Genomic DNA, 17,999 nt, shown 5'->3' on the forward strand with positions numbered 1-17,999 from the left:
ACTCGGGTGCTTTGCAAAGAAGATGCAGGGAAGAAAAGGAAAGGGGTCTTTCTTTCATCTATGGCAAATCATCATACATCGATTTGTAGCTTTAAAAAATGTACTAAGGTAATATACCTTATTGGAAAAGAGGTGGCCCACGATACCACCACTCAGCTATAACCACAGTAATGCTTGTTTCTAAGGTGGGGTGAAGAGCTCTTAGTCCTTCCTTGTCCCTTTGTGGAACATACCACAAAAGTACAATAATGCTTGAAAAAAGAAGGGGAAACCCTGGGGAATACAAGGGAGAAAGAAATGGATTAAGCTTCCCCCATCGGCACCTACCCGGGACTTGGCACATAGTGAATGCTCAGTAAACACTCAGACCCTCTTGGAACCCTGTAATGGTAGGATAAGAAATAGGGAAGGGGAGAAATAGAGAGCTAACGACAAGAGAAGGAAGAAACGTCTAAAGAATCCTTGCAACTTGCCTATAAATCTAAAATTATTCCAAACTGGGTTAAAATGTTTAGAGACGCTGGTGGTTATTTCAATAAATATTCCAATTGACCCATTATTTCACCATTCCTCTGGAATTCTCTGATTTCCACCTGTGTGACATTGTGCTGAAACTTCTTGGTTTTTTCCTTAGGCCTATTTCACTGACTCAAACTCCCGGATTCAACTTCAAATTTTATCACACTTCTAAAAACATCTGGTAACTTCATGACTTAGTCACTTATTCGCTGAACACAAGCATCCTAATTGCTTGTGTTATTCACTTGAAGAATGGCATTCACGGTAACAGAAAATCACCCAAATCTGGTCAAGATTTTGATAATTTACTGCTTATGTACACATTTATAATTTTGAACTAGGGGCGCCTGGGTGGCTTGGTCGGTTAAGTGTCCGACTTCAGCTCAGGTCATGATCTCAAAGTTTGTGAGTTCAAGCCCTGAGTCGGGCTCTGTGCTGACAGCTCAGAGCCTGGAGCCTGCTTTGGATTCTGTGTCTCCCTCTCTCTCTGCCCCTCCCCTGCTTGCACTCTCTTCTCTCAAAAATAAATGAACATTAAAAAATTTTTAAAAATATAATTTAGACTTGAACTGTGCAAACGGAGTTTAGGATAAGAACTTGTAATCAGGGAGGTCTTGCTTCTAACAGAGGGGGTTTCATTTTTTTGGGCCTGGGTCAGGTTAGCTTGTAGTACTGGTAGCAAAACAGAAATGGGGCTTTGAACCTAAGGAGCCCGCCCTCTGCTGCCACGGAGGAGGGAGCACTCAGGACGGTGGGGATTGCGGAAAGCAGAGAATTTTGCTGTCATTCTTTTTCCAAATAGGTTTTAGTTTTTAGAGCACTTTTGGGCTTGCAGGCTTTTATTCTTTATCCCCCCAACTTCCTCTTTTCTTTCCCTCTCAACCGAGCATTAGGAAGGAATTTTTATTATGTCCTCTTTTCTGAACGCAGCTTCATGTTCCTGTTCTAGTTTTGACTTCTTCAAGTTACTATAAACCGTGGTTGTTGGTTACTGAGTGTTCTAACCCTGTAGCTTACTTTTAAGAGATGGACATTGCAGTTGTAAGTTCTTTTTTGCTCCCACAAAACACGTGACTGATTCCACACCCCCCCCCCTTCCCCATAACCTGCAGTTAGTGGCTTTCAAAATTTCAAGTTGTCTTTGGTTTTTTTTTTGTTGTTTTAACTTTTCAGACCATCAAACTAAGTCATTTAAAATTGCAAGCCAGTGCACCTATGTGTAGGTGAAATACAAGTTCCACAGCTCGGTGCTTCCCTTCACTGTTCGTTCTTACAACGAGCCATTCTTTTCTGGTTTCTTTCACATCCTCCCAAATGGGTTTTGACTCGCAGTTGGAGTGGAGCCCCCCAGTGACCATTCATACACATTTGCACTGGAAGCTGCTGCAGGAAATAGGCTATTTTAGACCTCTTATTTTTTTGCCGAAAGCTAGTAATGTTACAAAGATCATTGAAAGGGCAAAGGAAAAAAATGTGTCTGGAAAAACCAGAACTTTATAAATGACAAATTACAGTAAATGCCACCCTTCCGGTGGAATCTCAGGTACGTTCTTCATTGCGCGGCACCTTGAGGTCTGAACTGGTCTGTCTGGACTCTTAAGATTTTTGTAAAATATGGTGACTATGCCTGAATACATCAAATTAGCCAACTGCGCTGTCATTTTTGATGCCTGGAACAAAAAATTCCTACGTTTATAGAATGTCTTACAGTTGAATACTTGTGATTATGAGTTTGCACATCTTGAGAACTCAACACATTTTGGCAATGGAATTTTTCTCAGAAAGGCAAGATGATACAGGCTGGCTGTCTCCACAGGGTGCACAACCCAACGCCTGAGTCCGTGGGCATGGTGCCCTGGAACTGTTCAGCACAGGTCAGCTTGAGTCATGGGCGTGATGGGGACAGTGGCTGTAATACACTCTTGGGAGATGCTTGGAGGATAAAACCCGACCTCATCCTGCGGACAAAACCGAGGCCTAGGTTGGAGCAGTTGGCCTGAGAAAATGAGCACAAACCTGGATGTTGGCTTGGGACTCGGGCCCAGGCCTTTTCCCTTCCTGTGTGATGTGGGCTGGCGCTCACCTCTCTGAACGCTGCGGCCACAGTGGACGCTGAAAACAGCCCCTGGGACCCACCATCTTGTGGCAAGTCCACTATTGTCCGTACATCTGAAGACAAGCCTTTCCAGAACGCTTTTGAAAGGGAAACCGGGAGACCTTTTGCCTTCTAGTCAGCACTTTGGGCAGACCTGTGAAATCAGAAATCAGAGGAAGGGACCTGCTAGCATTCTCAGTCCAAAGGAGGGGGTTGAGGCCTGACTCAATGCAGTTGACAAAAACCGGGACTAGGACCCATGGCTCCGTCTCCCGTGCCAAGCTCTTTCTGCAAAGCCAGGATGCCCGACTGGTAGAACTGGAGTTCCGTTTTCCCGTAACAGTGCCTTTCAATACAGTAACCAATTATTCATCTCTGACTAGGTTTCACGTTCTCACACTCTTGAATTGTGGGGACACTATGCAACAGCTTCTCTGACATCCGCTGAAATATTCCCACTTGAGATAAGGACGAGAAAATTCATTTGGTGAATAAAAGGTCATCCTCTGCACTCTTGAAGGGTACGTTCCAAAGTGTCCCCCAACATGGAGTTGGCCTTGAGGATGGGATTTGAGATCAGAGACCCGGGTTCCCATGCCAACTCCACCTTCCAGTTAACTCCTTTGTGGCCAGTGTTCTTCAACCTCATTTTCCCCATTGGTTAAAAAAAAAAATTCCACCGGCATGGAATTGTTGATGTGACATGTTTGTAAAGGCACCTATCTGGTGCACAGAGGACTCAAATGTCATTTATCTTTTCCTTTAAATTAGCTAAAAAGTGAAATTGTTAACTGAATTCTATCTTTGGTATGTTCTTGCATAATATATATTCCCACGAAGACCCACATATTCTGCTGAAGGAAAACTAGAGATCAGAGATCTATCATTTCACAGCTGGTACAGGTGTGTGTGTGGGGGGGGGGCATGGGAGGGGGCTTGGAACAGTCTGTGGTACCAACAGCGGCTTCCATTCCCATTTCATTGCTCAATCACCCCAACTCTGGGATGTGTCTTCGGCGAATCCTCCACACTTCTACTTCCTATTAACCTCAAATAAAAGAACAAAGTTAGGTAACTGAAGTTTCTGAAGCCTTGTTAGAGATGTCTCATAGCAAAATCATTTGGATCTAAGGGGGGAGTCTCCATTGGAAATGTTCATCGACTCCAAGTGTTAGGTGATAATGATCACTATCCCTTAAGGACCCAAGGGCCAGGCACTATGTGTACATTCCTACAGAGTCCTCACCTCCTCTTCGGGAGGTGGCAACCCATTATCCCTAGTTAGGAAAACTGAAGCTCAGGCAGGTGACATAAGGGAGAGGCTGGATCTAAAGCCAGTCTGAGCCAAGTATTGGTCTACATGGCCTGGTGCTCCACACGATTTGTGTCTCCTTCCCGATACATTGTCTCTCCTCCCAGACTCCTTCAGCACTTGGTGCTTGCCACAGCACGTAAGAGTTCCATGCCCTCTTGTCCTGTTTTGGGGGGTTAGATTTATCTGTAAGCACCATTGTGTCCCCATCCTCAGGCACCTTAGATAAGATAACCTACAAGTCACAACCGGGCAAAGAAATGTAGATTAGGAATGGCTTTCTGCTGGGAAAGAAATTTGAATCGGCATATCACTTATATTTCAGTGAACTTTCAGTCAAATGTGAAAACAACTTCTCTTTTGCCAACCAGCCGTGGAAACTTTGCACGGTTCACTTTGAACTCTGCAGAGGCAGGAAGTATTTATTTGGTAAATACTTATTTGGTAAATGCATGCAGAAAAGAGGCATTTTGTTTGGTCCTCATATACCTATAAACTTAGAAAATGCCTACATTATCCAAACATGAGAGGTCTTGTATTTAAAGAGCTTGAAAAGGACGAAGTGACAATTTTGTTGCCCATTTTGAGTGCTGCACAATCTTGGCCACATTTCTCCCCAGGCCTGTTTCTATAAATGCAAAAGGACTTAAGTCGGTAGACTGTTTTTTCATACTTCGACCACCAGCCATAGCAAGAAATTAGTTTTTCGTCATGACCTAGTACACACACACTTCTGAAACAGATTTCATGAAACACTACTTACCGTGGTGCGATTCCTTACTTCCTGTCGTGGATTCTCTTACGAAAATATGGATTGTCACTCACTAAAATGATCCCATGATCCCCCTATTTGCAAAAGTGTGAAAACAACTTTTGGTCTGATGTTACCTAAGAATAAAATTCTGTAGGAGCAGAAAGGTAATTTTCATCTTATTCTTCCCAAGAATTCTTAGAAAATGATGAGATTTCTACTGTCACGAGCACTTAGCGAAAGCCAGTGCCGCCTCCTGCCGGTTCAGGAGCACACTAGTGGGAAACCTTCCTTTTAGGAAGGAACTTCATAGGCTGTGATGTGTTACATGCGGCCAACGGTAAGAAAGTGACAGTGTTCTGACCCTTCGCAGTGGTTCCCCACCAGGTTGTGAAGTGCAGCCGTAAGCAGCCTTTTCATTGATCTTCTCCGGCAATCAAACTCATGAAATGTCCTGCCCAGTCCCCCTACCCCTGTAAGCAGAGAGCGGCCTGGCCAGTACTGAAAAAGTTTTTCCTGGTGTTAACCTAGAAGAAACCTAAAACGTCCACTATTTCCTGTGGGCTCTCCTGCAACGTTTGCGCAGTTCTGGCTTTATCCTGTGTCCTCCGAGGAGTCAGAGAGCTGAGTTGACTTCGGTACATAGGACTTGAAAAATGCCAGGGCCGGCAGGCAGTCTCTAAGCAAAACCAAGCAGCACTCAATTAAAAACTCTGTTTGCACAGATGCGAAGGCATGGAAATTTATACGGCAAGGTCTGAATTCCAAAGTTTGTTTGTTTTAATTACACACCCCACCAAATGCATAAAATTTCACGAAATGAGTGTAGTGAAAATGTCATCTTGTCTATTTTTAGACTGAAATATGGAGCTCTTAAAAAAGCAAGGCTGTCAGAAATGTTCACGCTCGGGGAGAAAATGACTTATAACCAGGGGAAAAACATTCACACACCCAGCTCTAACAGTGGTAAACAGTTTTTATTCAGGCAATGAAACATGGAAAAAATATATTAGTAATCATTATAATCATTTCATTTGTGTGAGTATAACTTTTACAAATATTTACCTGACATATAAAAGGGGAAGTACTGTGCATATAAAATTTATGTAGATGATTATTCCACACGACACGATCCTGACAGCAGTAGTCAGTGCAGCGTTCACGCCTCCCGACGAGAGGTTCCTCACACACTTCCCGGCACCCGAGGGGGCGTAGCGGAAGCAGATGGGCAGCTGACATGTACTTGTTGGCACGTGAGTACAAATGGGCATCTACTGGCAAACACACGCTTGCTAATGGCAACACCGACAAGCTTACTGCTACCTGGGAGGTTTATAAAGGAAGGCCTGGATCCTGTCCCCGGGCGTGAGAAGGGGCTGGGAAGAAGCTGCGGGGTGGTTGGGAACGCAGGATGCCCTGTATCTGGACAGGGGGTGGGGTCAGGAGTTCAAATCTTCGTATGTCCACGTGGAAGTTCTTCACAGAGCATCGGTTTAACAATGTGACTGGGGCAGACCTTGTATATTTCAGATACCACTAAAAGGCAGAGGGGGACAAAGTGACACCTTCACGGCCCTAGAGTGAAGAGTGGATACAGGGAAGGTTCAAGCCACACCTCAGCTGTGCCTGGCCTCCTCCAGATGGGTTAAAGCATTATTCAGACTGCCACAGGCTGGCATCACGTGGGCCATCTCCATATTAGAACTATAACCAGGATCTATATACCTATATATCTATATGTAATAGCTGTAACCATATTATAGTTAATAAAGTCATTCCTTAGGAATCTTGTTTGTCCAAATCTAACTGCATGCTAAGAGGCACAGAAATGGGATCGCATTTGGACGAAGAACTACGGAAAGTGCAATCTTTAGTCTCCAGAATGCTAGCTCTGGGCACAAGGGAGTGGGTCTTCACTGGAAATGCTGCTGTTACAGTACCTTCCAGAGGAGACCCTCAGAGAGAAGTTGTCTAGTGTATCAGTTCTTTTTACCTTTACTGTGTGGGAGACCAAGGTTTCAGTGATACACTGCTCTTCATAAAACCACTGGAATCTGGAGGCCAGTCAAACCTTTTTGGACAGAAGTCTCCTCAAAATACTACGTTATTAAAATCTTTACAGAAGATGACTTCTTAGACCTTTGGCTTGGCATTCTGGGATTCCCAGACTATATTTACTCTTTAATAAGCAAAGAATAATCTGCTATCTTTTAAATTCTTCAGAATATATACATCTTTACTTTAAAATCCTTTGCCTGAAACATTTAATCTTTCAACACCCAGTTTCTCTCTTCCCAACAAGAGGCTAAAGTAAGAACCCCAAGTCCAAGAGCAAGCTCGCACGGTCACAGGAAGACTACAGGGGCAGCAGTCACGTGTAATTCAGGCCATGGCTGCCAGTCGTAGTGAAGAACCAAAGGAAATTAAAGGGAGCGTTAGAGCTTTTACTCCACTAACAAAGGATGTGCTGAATCACCTCCAACCACAGCACACAAGACTTACTGATGCTTGCTCTTCAAAACTCCATTCTGAGCTCATAGAGCCACCAATGGGCCTCCTGTTACCTTTACTTAAAATGAGCGCTTTACTCTGGCTGCTCAATCAGCCCAGGAACATTTGGGGCACGTTATGCTCCCCATTTATAAACAGGGCTAATTCGGGGCTGTCTCATAAATAGCTAAGTATCTGTGTGAGGATCGTACAAAGTGTGGGACAGGTAGAAAGGTAACTGGCTGGAAATCAAATTCAAATTGAGCTAGGTTTCAGGACGAAACACGAATCTCCCCTTGGATTCCATATCATTCTGGAAGGCTGCCAGATCCTCAGAGGTTTTCACTATCATGTGCTTCTGCACTTCCTAATTTGGGCTGGGTCTGAAGAAACTAGAAACCATGTGAGAAAACTGGGCTTCTCAATATTTCCAGAACAAAAGGTTTGGGCAGGTCACTGGCTTCCAGGAGGTTCTCCAAATAAAGTAAATCTCAGGAGGTCTGACTGTAACTGACTAGCCAACCAAGTGACAAACTAGTCTATCTTACACTAAATCTTCCCGTTAAAATGCTTCTAGATAAAGACTATCTATCCACATTTTGGCAAAGTCAAAAACAAGAAATGGCTCTGGGTCGAGTCTCAACAAGGTTGATCACCTACTACTCCCAAAGCTATCTGGGACAGCAGCTTCCCTTCACCTCTGCTTCCCACTCTTGTGACAGGATTTACTACCTCCTACCCAACAAGTAATGGCCCTCACGTGCTTTGAAGCAAAGCTCTAGGCTAAACTCTTACTCTCCAAAATTTTGAAAGGTTTTTTTGGTTTTTTTTTTTTTTTTTGCTTTTGCTTATTTTTAAAGAGAAACAAACATAACTTCTTTCAGCCCAGGATATTCTCTTGATTTGCCAGCTCCATTTTTATTCTTGTTGGAGAATATCCATCTATTAAATGAGAAGGAAGAACATTCCCTTGTACTGGCTGTGGCCGAGAGGCCAATGGCAAAAGTTACTTGACCAGGGCCTTTCGTAATCCTTGTGCAGCAACTTCACCCACCGGGGTTTCTTTACGGGGTCTCTTCCACCAGCATGCTAGGGAAGGATTGTCGTCACCTTGGTTTTAACACACAGCTACTTTTTAAATATGCACATGAAGCCTAAATGGAGGACCATGGATTTAGAATGGAGACCACTATAAGCCTTTCGTGCTTAAAACAGATCAATACAAAACAAATAAACATGGCTGTCTCACCAAAACACAGCAGTAAAAAGATTTAGCAACGTTCCTTTCTGCAAAATGCACAGTTAATTTCCCTAGGAGCAGAGGACTGGCAGCAGAAACCAGTTCCAGCAACTGGAGACACGAGCAGTCCATGGGCACTATGACCGTGTGCAGAGACCACATGGAACTGCTTTCAAAGCCCACGTGATTGTCAAGTCACTTCTCCAACCACAGATCATTTTGCTATTCTTGTTTTGTACAAAATATTAAGACAATAGGCTTTAGAATACAGCCTAAGCACCAATTACGATAAATGCATATCGGTAAGACGTGACTTCTAGCTTTAAAGGACACTACTGACCTCCCTGGGGCTGAAGATTGCACCCATGTGAACAGTACACGGCTAAAGAAAAAATGCATGTTCGAAGATCTATAGAGGTTCTCCACGAGGCACAATTTGTTGCAGAAGTTGGATCATGCAAGAGTTTTACAAGAAAGGTACGAAAACTTACTTGTACGGAATAGCGTGCGTATCACCGTGAAGAGAGTGTAAGATTAAGACAACAAGAGTGCTTTAAAACACTGCATGGATTTGGTTTTGCCTACCACATGGAGGGGAGTTCACCGGCATCACGGGGAAAATTTCCATCTTGGGTTTAAAGGCGCCCACTCCGTGACCCAAGCGCAGGAAGAGCTTGAGGAGTTTGGTTTTGAGTGCAGCTCTGCTCCTGCACTCCTCTGCTCTGGGACTCAATGCTCTTTGTTCAACAATATCCCCAACGTGATTTTTGGAGTGGTTCACATGATTTTTACAGCCTGTTTTGTTAAAAATTCTACCATCTAAGTTTGAAAGGATTTTTTTGCCTTAAAATTTTTTTTGAAGAACAACACAACACACTTGTGAAAAACTGCTTCTTCACCTTCTAACTGCTACCGCGGCTACAGTTACCTTTTCACTAAAGAAGATCACCTAAGCCTTTTTTTTTTTTTTTACAAGTAGATTTTCTTTGTATATTTCAAATAGCAAGATGATAAAGAGTAAATGTTGATTTTGAAGCAACAAACAGAAGCAGAGGAGACTGAACTGCTTTGGGACCAACTCGCCAAACCCCAGCTTTGAGGGATTCCTGCCTGCCAGGGCCATTTGCCGTGTGGTCTGAGGACTGACCCCAAAGGGGCCGCACCTGTCAAAGCCAAGGAGGGTCCCAACACCAGGACAATGAAACACTGGCAAAAAGTCTCCCCCAGATGTAAAACCTGAGTCTGGGGTCTTTATACCTACCATTCCCTAAATTCTGAGGTTGGCACTCTAGGCCACAATTCTATTTCAAAATAGGGTTATACATTTATGGAAATACGGTCTTCTGTGGAGAAGCTCTTATTTGACTATGCTTCAGAGAAAAAAGAGCAGCATATGTAAACGTGTGTGTGCGTGTATAAACGAGTACTCAGAGTCCCTTCTTGCTTATAAACCAGAAATAACAATAGGCCAAATTATTTCCCCAAATAAAACCACTAATGTTGAACATTAAATTTCAAAGATGAAATAAATAGGTCACCAAAAAACTTAGACAGGTGGTGGACAGAGATGAGCCCAAGTAGTAGGCACAAAATCCCAAATTTAACGAGCTTGGAAAAGAGAAGAAGACTTTTAAATGGACTAAAGATGATCGAGAAATCATGACCCTAAACTTAGCAGCCCGTCTGACTGAACCTGTCAGCAGACCGTGGTCAGACGCCCCTCCTTCCGGGCCTGTGCGATACTCCAGGGATCCTTCCAGGGCTGTTGTGTCGGCAGCAAAGCGGGACAGGCAGCAGTAGGCATGTGCTTTTTTTTAAAGTTTTTTTTTTTTTTTCCTCTGCAAAGGGGCAATTTTTCCTGGATAAGGCAAGATAACTGTGGTTAAGAGAGAAGCAGCCAAATGCAGACCTGCTGAGCTAACGAGGGGGAGACTCAGTCAGTCTTTCCCAACTTCGCGATCAGCTCATCGCAGATTTTCGTTAGTTCTTCTATTTCTTGGTTCTGAAAGACAAATGACATGGTGATGTAGGCCACTTTGCATCCTGAGATCAAGGCAATTACACCCAAATAGTCCCAAGACTGGCCACACTTTGCCTAGACATCCTGACTCAGTGGTTGGTAACTTTCCTATGTCAGAGACCCTTTAAAGAAAGGGAAGCTTGTCCCTGAAAAATGTTTGTGTCGTGTTCATAAAGTCATGCTTCAGTTGAGTAGGGGATGAGGGTGACCATCGGCCCTCTGCAGCTTGCCCATAATCGTCTCAGTTCCCCAATTCTCTTGTTATCATGGGAATTACCTGTGATACTTGGTAAAAACACAAGTATTCTGGAGTCTGAGTAATCCCAGGGAACACTGTCTAGGGGTTAGCAGACCTCAAGATCGAAACCCTCGCCCTAGCTGAAGGGATGCCATACACGTGAGCACATAACTGGAGACACAGGAAGAAAAACACTGGAGGCACACACAAAAAAAATGAAGTCTAAGAATCAGAGTAGCGAGAAATAGGGACCTGATTTTTATTTACCTACAGCAGAATTTCTCAACTGCGGCACCACCGGCATTTTGGGCCGGGTCAGTCTTTGTTGTAGGGACTGTCCTGTGCACTGTTAGATGTTTAGTAGCACTTCTGGCCTCTACCCATGAGACGCCAGTAGCATCTCCTAGTCGTGACAACTAAATCCACCTCCAGATGTTGCCAATGTCCCCAGGAGGATAAAGCTGCAATCAAGGGGGAAGATGGCTTCATATATTACATAAAAAACAAAAAGAAAAAAGGTAACCTCGGAACCTAAGAAGTGTCTTGTCCCCTTTAGTTAATGCAACTTCCTCTCTGCATCCTGCCTGGGGATGGCTCCTACTCAGAGGCTTGGGAGTTCATGGTCTGCCTTGTTCGTGTCCACCTGAACCAGTTCCCAGAGCAGCTGGATCAAAGTTTGACTCTGGGCAAAAACACGAGGTTTCTCTTTCATCCAAATCCACCACAAGCCAGCCACGGCCACAGAGGAAAACCACGTGTCTCACAGGTCGTCACCCCACACCCCTCTGTGTACCTTCTGCTGAAGGGCTCTTTCCAGGGACTCCACCTTCATCTGCTCCTTCCGGAGTCCAGCGTGGAGAGCCGCGCTCTCGGCCTTCGCTTTTGTTCGAACCTGAGCAATCTCCTCATTGGCTCTGTTTGTGGTGTTTTGTTTGTGGAGTAAAGGGACAAAAAGCTCATGGTTAGTTACAGGTCACAGCTAAGGAGTCAAGACTGCTGACATCTGTGAGACACAGAATAACAGGGCTTCATGATAAGAGAAAAACTGGTGACCCAAATCATTCCATTTAAATTTATAAAACTTCAGTGGATACACAACTGCTAAGGAAATTTCCAAGGTGCAAACCAGTGGTAGAATTAATCTCATAGGCCACAGTGACTTCAAAATTCACATGTCACTAGAAAATGGAATCATGTGACACTTTGTACAGCAATCTTAGATTTGTTTTTTAACCCAATAGCAGGCAGGGTCATCTGTGGGATTATCACAGCCAAAGAGTCAGGATGCTAACCACTGACATCTAGGACACTAGAACTAAAAGTGACTTTATTAATGAGATACAAAAGAAAATTCTAAAACTACAAATGTCAATTGATAAGTGGCCAATTAATTGATGAAAGGATGCTAAAAACTCATTAGTAGAGGCATGCAAATTTAAATGATAAACTTTAAAAATTTATCAGATTGGCAAATATTAACTAGGATGATCTTATCCCATTATGGTCGAGATGCAAGAAACAGACTCACAAACTGACGGGGGAAGTGAAAACTGGCACCGTCTTCGCGGAGAGTGAGATGGCTGTAACTATTAGGATTTAAAATGCATACACCTGGGGTGCCTGGGTGGCTCAGTCAGTTGAGCATCCAACTCCTAATTTTGGCTCAAGTCATGATCTCACAGTTTGTGAGTTTGAGATCCCACACTGGGGTCTGCACTGATAGTGTAGAGCCTGTTTGCAATTCTCTCTCCCTCTCTCTCAAAATGAATAAACATTTTAAAAATAAATAAATAAAATGCATACACCTTCTGACCCGGCAACTCCCTTACGTTACGTATCCACAGCAATACTTAAGTATCCACAGCAATACTTCCATGTTGCACAATGATTGTGGATAAGGATGTTCACTGCAGCAGTGTTTACGACTGAAAAACTGTGCAACTATCTAAATGCCCATCAGTAAGGAATGGAACAGTCCTACAACTAACACAAATAATTAGACTGAGCTAGATGTTCTGACATGGAGAAGGGCCATATATACTATTAAGTGAAAAAGGAAATTTGTATCCTATGACTCCGATGTTATTTTTAAAAAAGTCCAAAGCCATGTTGGGTAGTATTTATAAAGGTGTCAAGAAAAAACTGGAAGGATACACAATAAAGCTTTTTCTTTTTTTTGAGAGAGCATCCCCATATGCACCAGCCGGGGAGGGGGACAGAAGGAGAGAGAATCTTTTTTTAATTTATTTGAGAGAGACAGAAACAGCCAACAGGGAAAGGGGCAGAGAAAGGGAGACAAGGAATCCTAAGCAGGCTCAATGCTGCCAGCGCAGAGCCTGTCATGGGGCTTGAACCCAAGAACCGTGAGATAATGACCTGAGCCACAAACCGAGTCAGACACCTAACCACTGAGTCACCTAACGCCCCGAGGGAGTGAGAATCTTAAGCAGGCTCCACGCTTAGCATGGAGCCTGATGCGGGGCTCAATTCCACGACTGTGAGATCATGACCCAAGCCAAAATCAAGAGTCAGATGCTCAACCAACTGAGCCATCCAGGTGCTTCTGTTAATAAACCTTTAATAGTAGTATCTCTGGGGGTGGGAATGAGAGAGGGGAACTTACAACGTTTTACAAATATGAAGATAGACAGCAAAATGTACAAGTATTACTTTTTAGTTAAAAAATAAAGTTGGATGCATTCTTCAGACTGTTCCCCAGGATAAATTCCAAACGTGTTGGATTTAAGGATTAAAAAAATGAAGCCATAAAAGTACTAGAATGAAAACATGGGAGAATATTTTATATTCAGAGCAGAGAAGATCTTTGTTACCATGACAGAAAATCCTGAAGCCATAAAAGGACTGATAAATTTCACTACATAAAAACAAACAGATTTCTGCATATCAAAAAACACCAGAAGCCAAAAGACAAACTAGAAAAAATATTCAAGACTCATATCACAAAAGGCCGGCATCCTTAGTACATAAATATAATAATATATTTACAGATGAATAATATATAAACTGACAATAGAAAACCAGGCAAAGAATAGTCATTCACGGTACAGAAAGTACACGTACAGATAGCTGCTCAAATAGGTTCAATTCCATGAGGTAAACAACAATCAAAACTACATTGAATAAATGCTCCATTTGCTTGTCAAAAAAAGAAATCCCCAACTAAACTGAAATACTACCTTGTATCTACTGGGTTTACAGAAAACCAAAAATTTGATCTGTGGGCAAAGCCATAAGGACAAGAGATGCTCGCACACCTAGCCTAGGGATAAATGGATGAAAATCAGGTGAGGGCAATTTGACACTTTTTATCATAATGATAAGCCTGTATGTTCTTTGGCCCAGCAATCCTTTTTCTAGCATATAGATAACTCACATGCACGCCAAATGAGAACCATACCAGGTCACCTACTGCAGCACTATTCACAGTGGATGGCAAGTACCCTGAGTGTCCAGAAGGAGGGGGCTGGTTAAATAAATGACACATTGCAACACTGGAACACCATATGGAGGCTAAGAAAAATACAGAAGCTCTTCATGGATTGACATGGAAAGGTTTCCAAAATATAGCACTAAATGAACAATGCAAAGTATGCTGTTATCTGTATAAAAAAGGAGATTCTCATCACATAAAAAAAAAAAAAAAAAAAGGTGATCATGTGGTGTGATGGAGCTGTTAGCTAGGACAGGGGAGAAGAAGGGAAAAAGTTTATCTGAGGAGATGGAAGGAACCAAAAACTGATCACCTGGGTGAGGAAAGCGGGGGAGCCAGGGACAAGGGAAAGGGTGGGAGAGAGATCCTATAGATCTCTATTCTATTCTTTTTAATGTTTAATGTGAAGATACTATTCAAAAAATTAAATAATAAAACATACACACACACGCCAATGCAACCTAGGGTTGCAAAACAACATTGGGTGGTTTTTTTTGGCCTTTCTCAATCTCCCCACAACATCACAAAACATGAAACATCTCATTGAGAGCTCTCACTTGTCTAGTTTTTCCTCCGCGTGGATTTTCAGGGCCTGATACCGCTGTTCCTCTTGTTTAACTCTGGCTAAATAATCCTGAGCACACTTTTTCAAGGCTTCTTCATTCTGTTCCAAAGTGACAATTTAAAATAAAAAAAACTGGTCATTTCATCTTTCTTCAACTAGTGACATCCCATGTATCAGAGTTTTCATTTTTGTTTTTAAAATGAGAAAACCTCATTACTTCAAATGCCTTTAAATTCTACTCTGATAATTCAAAACAGGCACATGTAATTCTTACTGAAGAAATTCTGGATACTTTCTTTGCGTATAAATTTTCAAAACACAGTAAGGTTCAGTGACCCGATAAACCTAGTTTAGGGAGGCATTCTGAGTCTCATTGTAGGGAAACTAGGCAGTCTCATTTTTATTTTCCTACGGAAACAATAAAGAATGTTCACTGCTATAAATGTATCTTATTGATGATATGCAACTAAGTTGAATATGCCCACTTACAAGCTAAATCTGAAACATTATACTTATTTTCTTCTAGAATATGTAGCCTGAATTTTTCAGGGCTAAATTTTCCTTCTACTAATATTAAATTGGGGAATTATCAAAAACAATTTCTGGAAGTCTCCTAAGGTCTGAAGGTTCCACACTTCTTCTACTCCATGCCACACTCTGGCTGTGGCCTGACCCAGGAGAGGAAATGACCAAAACATGCCACCCGGTGGGCCAGATGCCTGAACCACCACAGAAAGAAAAAAGGGAAAAGAAAATCTCCAGCTTCACTGGAACAGAAGGTACAAGACCAATGATACATGGGCCCCGAACCCCCGTTCAGAAGGCTACCCACACCTCTGGCATACATGTTTAAAGATCCATTACCAAGGAAATACACTACTACAGAGACAAAAGGAAAAGGACATGCTACCTTCTTGAACCCTTCCAGAACGCCTTTCAGGTTCTCGTATCTCCTGAAGAGATCAGAAAGGGACCTTTCCACAGAATTAAGGTCAGCCAGGGCCTGCTCCTTCTCCATGGTCAGTTGCTGGAAGCTCTTCTGAGAGGTCATATTTGTCCTCTGTTCATCTTCTGTGAACCACAATCAAAAGTAATGGCATATTCATTCAACAGATTGTTAGCGGCTGCCCTGTCAGCTAAGCAGTATTTTTGGTGGGGGGCCCCAGCAGCAGACATAGCAAAGTTCCTCTCGAGGACTTAGGTTAGTGGGGGAGACAGCTGCTGACAAGTGAGGGGGGAAAAACAAAGCAGAACAAGAAGGATGGGGGTTCCGTTTTCATATAGAGTGACCTCTCTCAGAAGAAAGATTTGACAGGGACCCAAAATTGCTGAGGGAGGGCAGGAGCTGTGCAGCTACCCAGGAGAATATTCCAGCAGAGGAACAGCAATGGCAAAGGTCCCATGCTGGGAAGGCATGAGGTGATATGGACTGTAAAAAGTATGATTTTAGTGCTTAAGAAGTGCTTTAAGTAGAGAAAGACTTAGGCAGTCAGTCCTGCTGATATTGGCTACTCAGTTATTCCAAATTCAGTGGAATAAGAGAACCAACCACTGTTGTTTTGTAAAAGGTACCAGTGGGTCTAAATGAGGGAAATATGATTTGTGGCAGAGTTAAGGACACTGAGCCAAAACGAAGATCCCACTGGGGGGGGGGGGGGGGGCGGCGCACTAATGATGTGGCTAGGCCATCAACACTCTAGGGGCCAGGTGGAGGGCTTTTCACACAATTCAAGCATTTGCTGGCCTCTGAAATGAACGTAACTACAGCTTATCTTCATTATTTGTGGACTGTGTATTTGTGAATCCATCCACTTGCTAAAATTTATTTGTAAACCCAAAATCAATACTTGTGGTGCATTCCCGGTCATGCGCAGAGTGTCAAAACATTTAAGTCACTTGACAGGCACATTCCAAGCCAAGGCTGATCAGGGTGACACTGCCTTCTTGTTTCCTACTGTAAACAAGTGTCCTTTTCAGTCTACTTAGTACACCATGATATTTTCTGCATTTCTGTGCTTTCTGTTGGTGATTTTTGCTGTTTAAAATGGCCCCCAAGTGGAGGGCCAAAGTGCTGTTTAGTGCTCCTAAGGTTGTAATGTGCCTTATGGAGAAAACACCTTCATCCGATAATCTTCATTCAGGCATGAATGATAGCACTGTGGGCCAGGAGTTCAATGATATAACGAGTCAACATTAAATGAGATGTCTTTAAACAAATATACGTAAGACAAGGTTATGTACTGACAAAAATGGTGTGACCAGAGGCCCGCAGCAACCTCACCCTGTACTTTCCCTAAAGCGATGGTTCAGTATTCAGCATTCGCTGTGTTTGTGGCAACTCTGTAGAACACAACCACTGCGAACAGTGAGAATCAACCGGATCTAGGTGATGTTCGAGCTTGTGTTCTGATTTGAAAACCATCCACGGAACCTATGGCTCACACCACACACACACATAAAAAAAGTCCTTACCAATCATTTGAGCAATGGTCTTTTCATATTCAGCCACAATTTTCCTTAAAAAAAAAAAAAAAAAAATTATCAGAAGAGATTTTTCAATAGACGTTCCTGAAATGCTGCCCCAAACAATTAAACACATTAACAAATGAACATTTCAACAAATAAGTACTTGAACGATGTTCAAATGAACAAATCTACCCTTTTGGGCAGCCTGCCCCCTCTAATTCAGTCACAAGTTTTATTTTACGGTCTCAGTTCCAAAAGCATTTCAGTTATTCAAAGACTTTAAAGATCACCCTGTCGTGTTAACCTTTCTTTTCAGTGAAGTGCCACAAAGTTTCCCTGACCCTGCCGACCCTGTCCAGGGACTGGCGCTCTTCCCTGTGTGCCTCCCTACTGTCACTGGTGGTGCCCATCACTGTGACCCTGCATCCAAGTCCTTTATGATGGCTACCGTAAGCTCTCTAAGGGCAGGGGCTGTCCCTTCCTCTCCGCCACACCTGGCATGGGACCTCACACCCAGGAAATGCTCAAAACACAAGTAATACAAGAGCTATAAGTTAGAGTGGGCATATTTAAAATATGTCTTAATCATTCAAGTGCTGACTACACAAATGTAGAAATTATGCTTTTTTCTTCTTCTTTGATCCTATCTTCAGTTATTTCACAGCCTCTAACTCTCCATTCTAGGGAATGAGCAGCAAAAATAAAAAAGATTTCAATTTAAGGTCAATCAATTTTGTTTCCGGTTAACATGCTTTTTATAATCTATTTGATGGTGATGAAAGTTGAAGCCATCATGCATAATTAATTTGAGAAAAGCATTATAGATTATAATGCCTCCAGAATCGAGTATGT

General features: G+C 42.8%; 1 protein-coding gene across 16 annotated transcripts in view; it reads right to left on the reverse strand.

Moving 5' to 3' along the window:
* Window positions 1-5,635: 5,635 nt before the first annotated feature.
* Window positions 5,636-17,999, reverse strand: part of TACC1 (transforming acidic coiled-coil containing protein 1) — a 120,412-nt gene continuing 108,048 nt past the window's right edge. For 15 of the 16 annotated variants that reach the window (XM_015076065.3, XM_027070814.2, XM_053216573.1 and 12 more), the window contains 5 exons: window positions 17,154-17,197; window positions 15,592-15,752; window positions 14,674-14,780; window positions 11,459-11,579; window positions 5,636-10,409 (listed from right to left, as the gene is read on the reverse strand). In XM_015076065.3, the coding sequence (XP_014931551.3) occupies window positions 10,341-10,409; window positions 11,459-11,579; window positions 14,674-14,780; window positions 15,592-15,752; window positions 17,154-17,197 (502 nt within the window). In that variant the 3' untranslated portion in view covers window positions 5,636-10,340. Of the gene's footprint in view, window positions 10,410-10,478; window positions 11,127-11,458; window positions 11,580-14,673; window positions 14,781-15,591; window positions 15,753-17,153; window positions 17,198-17,999 lie in introns of those variants that run through there. The other variant, XM_027070825.2, reaches the window with a different exon arrangement.

This window comes from Acinonyx jubatus, chromosome B1, assembly GCF_027475565.1.
Source record: "Acinonyx jubatus isolate Ajub_Pintada_27869175 chromosome B1, VMU_Ajub_asm_v1.0, whole genome shotgun sequence".
NCBI classification, from domain to species: domain Eukaryota; kingdom Metazoa; phylum Chordata; class Mammalia; order Carnivora; family Felidae; genus Acinonyx; species Acinonyx jubatus.